Source organism: Berghia stephanieae, chromosome 5 (assembly GCF_034508935.2).
Source record: "Berghia stephanieae isolate SIO BIC M18660-M18661 chromosome 5, UCSD_Bste_1.3, whole genome shotgun sequence".
NCBI lineage: Eukaryota > Metazoa > Mollusca > Gastropoda > Nudibranchia > Aeolidiidae > Berghia > Berghia stephanieae.
This window is the reverse complement of record NC_088364.1, coordinates 56137177-56144676: the sequence shown is the minus strand read 5'-3', so window position 1 is coordinate 56144676 and position 7500 is coordinate 56137177. Positions and strand designations below refer to the sequence as shown.

The 7500-nt window shown below is 34.3% G+C and overlaps 1 protein-coding gene across 2 annotated transcripts in view; it reads right to left on the bottom strand.

The window, feature by feature from the left end:
* Positions 1–2552: 2552 nt before the first annotated feature.
* LOC144973254 (cGMP-dependent protein kinase 1-like) overlaps positions 2553–7500 on the bottom strand; it is a 329273-nt gene continuing 324325 nt past the window's right edge. For both annotated transcript variants that reach the window (XM_078915484.1, XM_078915485.1), the window contains one exon: positions 2553–6882. In XM_078915484.1, the coding sequence (XP_078771610.1) occupies positions 6787–6882 (96 nt within the window). In that variant the 3' untranslated portion in view covers positions 2553–6786. The remainder of the gene's footprint in view (positions 6883–7500) is intronic.

Genomic DNA, 7500 nt, shown 5'->3' with positions numbered 1-7500 from the left:
TAACTCCTGTTTTTCAATGCTGATGCAGTTTTCACATGAAACAGACTTAAAGTAGTAGTGGTAGAAGTTTAACAAATTGCAAGATATTATGATCTTGCTTAATTAGAAAGTAAAAACAATTCACATTAGACACAATTGATATGCGAGTCAAATAAATTATATTAAATTTGTAATAATGTATGTACAGTTGATATTGGGAACACTTACGTCTACGATACTTCACGTACTGAATATTTTATCATTATTGATATTTGATTGTAGAGAATAGGAAATAACTTTATAGTGGAAAACAAAACGTTAACATATTTACTCTTCCTTTTGTTTACAGTTTGTTTAGTTCTGAAATGTTTCAGATTTAATCGACCATATTAAGTCCAAACATTAAAAAAAAATATTAAACAACAATATACCTCCAAAACCTCAGAGCTAAGTAGGGAATGATTATGTACATTACATAGCTATTCTGTTTTGCATCCATTGAAAAATAAAATACAATCCAATACTTATTATTTTGATGCTGTTCTTTTTATAATTTAAAATGCACTCGAATCATTTAAAGTCATAAAGCCCATGGAGTTAGTCCAGGCTCCTGTATTCCTAGTTTATCACAAAATACTTTCCGCCAGACATAACAGACCCAGGTAACCAACCATTCACTGCTGGACATGTTTTTGTCAGAGAAAAAATCTCGATTGTACCAAGGATGGATAGCCATTGTTCTGTTTGTGAGACGAGTGCTCTATAACAAAATAATCTTGGAACACATAATATGTACTGATAAAAAGATATAGATACGTCATTAAATAAAAGAGAAGATGCAACTTCGGCAATTTTGGAGACTAAACACCTCATGCAACGATAAATGACCAAAATTACGATGATCAATAGACTGAATATAGTAAGCAGTGATCTCTCTCTCTCTCTCTCTCTCTCTCTCTCTCTGTGTCTCTATCTCTCTCTTCCATCCCATCGTTTTTTCGCTCTCTCTCCTATCCAACTTCCAGCTCACGCTCTCCCTTTTCATTCACGTACTTCTCTCTTCCTCCCAACCTCTCTCTCTCTCTCTCTCTCTCTCTCTCTATCTCTCTCTCTCTCTCACACGCACACACACACTCTCTCTCCCCTCTCTTCCATCCCATCGGGCTTTTTTTTCTCTCTCTCTTGGTATCCAACTTCCAGCTCACTCTCTCCCTTTTCATTCATGTACTTCTCTCTTCCTCCAAATCTATCTCTCTCTCCCCCTATCTCTCTCTCTTTCTCTCTCTCTCTCTCTCTCTCTCTCTCTCTCTCTCTTCCATCCCATCAGGTTTTATTTTCTCTCTCTCCTATCCAACTCCCAGCTCACGCTCTCCCTATTCATTCATGTACTTCTCTCTTCCTCCCAACCTCTCTCTCTCCCTCTCTCTCTCTCTCTCTCTCTCTCTCTCTCTCTCTCTCTCGATCTAGTTCTCCTCAATTCACCCCTCTTTCTCATTTAGACTATCTAACTACATAGCTAATAAGATTTACATTTATCTTAAAATATTAAAAGTACGTTGCTTGGGGATGGGGGAGGGGGAAGGGGGGGGGGGGGGGGTGGATGGTAGACTTTATATTGTCTAAAATGTCAACAATAAAGTATATAATAATATTGTTAATATGAGTAATCAAGGAGGAAGACAGCTAATGATTTAATTTATGGATTACAATAAATGGAAATTTCTCATTATGGAAGAGTAAAAAATAAAGAATAAAATAAAAGGGACATTGTCAATAACATCATTACTAGTATTGTCGGTCTCATGAATATAGTCACCTACATCACCTAATACTTCCAGTCCACACAGAGCGACCTATAGAGCAAACCTGTTGAAGTGAATTTTGCTTAAATGCGCAATGATTTTTTCCATTGATTCTTACTCTCAACATTGCGCAACAGTTGTTGCTTTTGCCCGTCAAGATATTGGTTGGCTACAATGCGCTTTATGTTGCCATGACGTCAGTGTAGAAAATGAGAATATTGTCAATCTAACGTTCTGACATGGAACTAACCAACAAACGTGGTAGGTTTTTTTTGTAACAAAAAATACAAAGCTAAAAATAAAACTGACAACTCTACATCCGACAAAAATCAAGCGGCTTTTACGGTTTCATAACGCCCTCCAACATCTAACCGCGCCAACGGGAAGTGTTCACCACACACCAGATTCAATTTTATTTATCGACTCTGAACATGTGTGCAAATTCCTTAAAACCAATTAATTGTAGAAAGAATCATCCAGCCTACAAGTGCTCTAAAATCTTAGTCGCTTGGCTAACTTAAAGAGGAAACTTATAAGGTTAATATTATCAATCAATTCATGCAGTATTTTCCCTTTAATCAAGAGATGTAAGTGTCAACAAAACATTCCCAACTATCCGGGTATCGAAATAAAGTAAAGTATTTTTGATGCTTCCTCGCGCCATCTACTTTCAAGAGACGTGTACTTTCAACTATAATATTATTCGCATTGCAAATTTTAATAAGATACATTAAAAAAAAAATCACTTCTTTTTTCTTTCATTTGAAGCTCTTCGCGTTCTGCTCCAAATATCATTGTCACGACTATATCTGACAGTTCTTTGGATTGTCAACAGCATTGTGATCTCAATTCTAACAGCCGCATCTTGACAACAACATTATCAAGATAAAAAAAAAAAAAAACAACCCAGTTTTAAAATTTAACAGAGAGCTGTTTCTATTACTTAATGTTTTCATAAAGTTTGTTAACATCAAGTATTCAAACTTTGTGACTCTGGAAAATGGAAAATTTTGTTATTTCATACACGAATAAGTGGAAACGGATGGAAATACATGTTCATATCAGACAAGGGACCGACGTATAAATCAGTAAAGGAAGGTGAATGGTGTTTCATATACCATGTCATTGAATAAACCAGCAATCCAGACTACAGCTGTCCAATTTAATGTTATATGATTAGTTCTATTTTAATTCTACATCTCTTTTCATCATCTTTCTTTACTCTTAAAATTAAACAGATAAACAACATTTTTCCCTTCCAAAGAGACGATATAATATCATAACAATCCATATTTACATAGTAAATTATAATCTTATCATTAAAAAAAATGCATTCCCAATCTAGTCAAGTGAAATTAAATTTCTATTTTAATAAATACAAATGAAATATACACTTGCTCTTATACTTTGACAATTACCTTTATTTACTCACGCACGAGTCAATAAATTCCTCATAAAATACAAATGAAGTACACATTTGCACTTAAACTTTGAGAATTACTTTTACTCACTTAAACACGGGCCAACGAATCCCTTATGAAACAAATAAAGTATACACTTACACTGAAACTATGACATTTACCTCTGCTCATTCGCTTAATCAGTGAATTTCTGTTAAAAATATATACATAAAACCAAAATATTTATCCGATTCACCTTAAAATAATGGTCAGCTTCCATCGAACGAAGATACCAAAAGGTTACAAATACAATATTAATCACAGATCATTTTTCAAATAAAATCATCTTCCACTAAATCACGATCGATTGTTTACAGCATTTACGCCAATATATTAACTATATATCATTATGATGAAACGTAAAGGAAATGACGGATAAGGTTTAAAACGCATGTTACCACAAAATACGACCATACAATATTAGAAGAATATAAATATCACAGTCTGCAAAAATTAATACGAAGTTATATTATTAGCAAATGAAATACAGAATTTGATACTGTCACTGTCATAGTTTGTATTCAACAAATATGCAAACGATGCGTTCCATCATTTAACTCATAACATAAAGTCAGTCGTGGAAAAGTGAATATAAACAGCATGATTTTAATAGTCATAAAATGACCACAATATATCATAATGTGTACTTGTCTCCCGTTAAGATGATTTGCATTCGAGGTGGCTTACAAACGACAACAATCCAATTCCTATTGCAAATATCTAGCTTAATTTCTTACGAGGATTGAGGTATGAAACTGAAGCAGTGCAAAAGACTACCTTATCTTTCTTATGTGCAAGATGCCAGAAGCAGCGTTCAAACAGAAACAGAGGGCTGTGCACAATGAAAATGTCAATTTAATGGGAGACACCTACCAATTGGGAATCAAAATGCTATTTCACTATGCCAGGTTTTTAACATTTACCGTCTCGGGTTTGAGAAATTTTGACAAGTAACGCGAAGTCAAGTTTTTGTTAGTTTCGACACGTTTAAAATCAATTTAACTAGTTAACTGCCGTACGCTGGGAGAACATGTTAAAAAAAAAAAGAAATTGTCCTTCAATTATCAACCGAATTAAATGATCCTCATTTTGGCCAACATTTTTAAACCTTGAACTTCTCGAAGACCCAAGTTTGAGAGTCTTTTTTTTTCCAAGACGAGGGTCATGTAAATCGATCGATATTAGAAGGATGAGTTTTCTGGGAAAATTTTGAAATACGCGTTTTTTTCAAAGTACCTCAGTTAACTGGTTAATCGATCAATAATTGAGATAAAAATTATCTGGCCAAAGAAAAAATGTATTTCGTCAGAATATGACATAAATGTAACGAGGCCGATAGAGTATCAACTATGCGCATCTCTTGTATTGCATCATTAAAAAAGTCTGAATTTTGATGCAAAGACCAAAACAGCTATTTCATTGGAGTTTGAAAATGATTTTGAACAATACTAATACCCCCCCCCCACCTTCGAAAAAAAATGTGAAAATAAAAACCAAAACAAAACCTTAGCATAGCTAATATTTGATTTGCTAAAAAAAAAGAAAAAGAAAAAAAAGATTGGCATAACAAGGAATCAATATCTTTAGAATTGTATTACCCATTCAATAGATGCTTTCAACAGAGTTTCAGTTTAAAGAACTAAATTTTTCAAAATATTCGTGTCTCTGCTTTTTATAGTCAGATTTCTATTTATTAATGGCACGTGTTTTTAAATTTTTTCTCAGCTGTTCCTCTCTCAAAAGTTGTAAAAATGTGTGTCAACCTCCAAATCAATTTGTCTTAAATGACTATAGATTTTAGACCGTTGTGAGGCCAAATAAAAGAAAAGTTTTCTTCTTTACGACCTCTTAAAAACTACTTTAAACAGCTGTCATAAAATTAGAGATTACGCTGTTAAATATGTAAACAAGTTAGACTGTCTACGCACCACAAAGTAAGAGATGAATTCATCGTTTTTCATAAATCTCTCGTGCTGTTATAAAGTTACAACTTAGATATGTAGACGTCTAGCTATCTAGTTTGCATCCAGTTTTGAATTTTTGATTTATTGCATTTTATCTACATCTTGCCGCAATTACCAAAGACAGATATGAAATCTCTAGCTTTATATCATTTGAATAAGAGATTATATATCCAAAATTGTAAAATTAACAATGAATGCTGTTTATATAACTTTGAAAAATTTCATCTATGCACGAACATTTCACATAGCGTTTAAAGGCTTTTAAAAAAACCTATAAGCTCTTAAACGATACGATACGGAAACTCTATCGGCTCCATTCTCGTAAAGCTGCGAAAAGGAGTCTACTTGTAGATATCGATAAGCCATTAAAAAGGACGGCTGTGGAATTGAATTTCACAATCAACAATTTGATTCGCAGATTATATTACAGAATGTATGATTGATGCGCCCAGTATTTATTTGTTGTTGTTGTTGTTGTTGTTGTTGAACAAATGTACATATTTGTGAAAACACTGTATCATAAACTGATGAATTTCTACTTTTGACCAGTCTACATTAAATAATTTATGTATTCCTCTTTGGTATAAATACACGCTCTATCTCAAAATTTTGAAATCAAAATAATGTTGGAAGCGCTTAATATTCACTTTCATTTGTATCCATCAGTCATGTATATTGATAGTTATAAAATGTAGATGTGTCTGATAGTTAAGGATTGCCATTTGTTCCTTCATATTCAGGTACTGTATGTATGTATGTATATAATATACGTTTCAATTAACAGACCATTCCATTTTATCAAATTCCTTCAAAATGGATATGCAGAATAGTCATAATTTTTGTACTGTAAATCATCTATGAGTTCCGATCCTTACCAGTAATCGATTTTAATATAGCTGTCATAAGTGAAATCCTTTCCTACTGTTTTCAAATTCATGAAAAAATATTTTTAAATTAAGACAAATTGATTCAGAGTTTAATTAATACACATTTTTGCAGCTGTGCATTGAGGAACAGCTGAGAAAAAAAAAAAGAAAAAGACGCGCCACTTATTAAAAATCTGACTATAATAATAAGTACTATATCTATCTATATTTAGGTTCTCTTACAAGTCATCAACACATGGGTTATTGCTTTTTAGTTATTTGACCGTTCCTAAAATATACAAACAGACTGCTTAACCCCCCCCCCCCCCCCACAAAATCTAACCTATGGGTCAAGCTGAAATCCTGGACTATCGTTTTACCAGAATTCTAGAATTTTGAGTTCGAAGCGTGGTCGATAATCCAAGCGCATGCAAAAATCATAGTCCTAACCGATAAAATCCTACTCACTAACTTGATTTTCTTGCCATGATTTAGAATCCTAAAACAAAATAGGATTTCTGTCCAAGTTTTGGAAAATTGGACAGTCGATTTCTAAACACGACTTTGGCATGGTATGTAATGCAAGATAGGCTAGATTCATCGGTCTCCAGTTTTCCCAAACTAGTTTACGTAAAACCTGTTGGTGCCTCATCTGAATTCACTCATACTGGAAAGTGTTTTGTCTCTGTTATGTTATTATGGAAAGTTCACGATTTTAGAAATCAACATCCCATCCTGAAGTCTCGTCAGCAGCTGAATCCATATCACGAGGGTAGCTGTCAAAGTTCGTCGTGTCTGTTGGATTTTTAACCTGCAGGAGAAAAGAAAAATTCGAGAATAGAGAGAAAAAAAACAAACAGGGATTGAAACGTGACCATGGTTTGTGTGAAATGATTCAACTGCAGTGAACTTAGCATGGCTTGTTCCTTACAAAGTTTTCCATGAAGTTGATGAATGAGTATGTCGAGGGAGGGAATTGACACATATTAACGGTGTATTGAGCGTTTGAATATGATACTGAGTTTTTATATAGCGCAATTCCGACTACAAGGGGATCCTAGCCAACAGCAACAATTAACATGTAGGACAAGATATTACGCCTGCTAGGCGATATTCCAAATTTTCCAACACAGATAAAGCTGTTAACAGCCAGGTACTCATTTTACACCTGTATGATGAGAGAATATGAGTCAAGAGCCTTTCCCACGGACTCAACTCTACGCCGCTCAGAGCAGGACTTGAACACAACCCAGCCGATCCGAAGGCGAGTGTCATACCACTAGACCACATAGGCGCACATGTATGTATGTGCGTATGTCTCTCGGTGTACTTGTGAGTGTATGTGTGTGAGTGAGAGAGAAAGAGAGAGAGAGAGAGAGAGAGAGAGAGAGAGAGAGAGATAGAGAGAGAGAGAAGAGAGAGAGAGGAA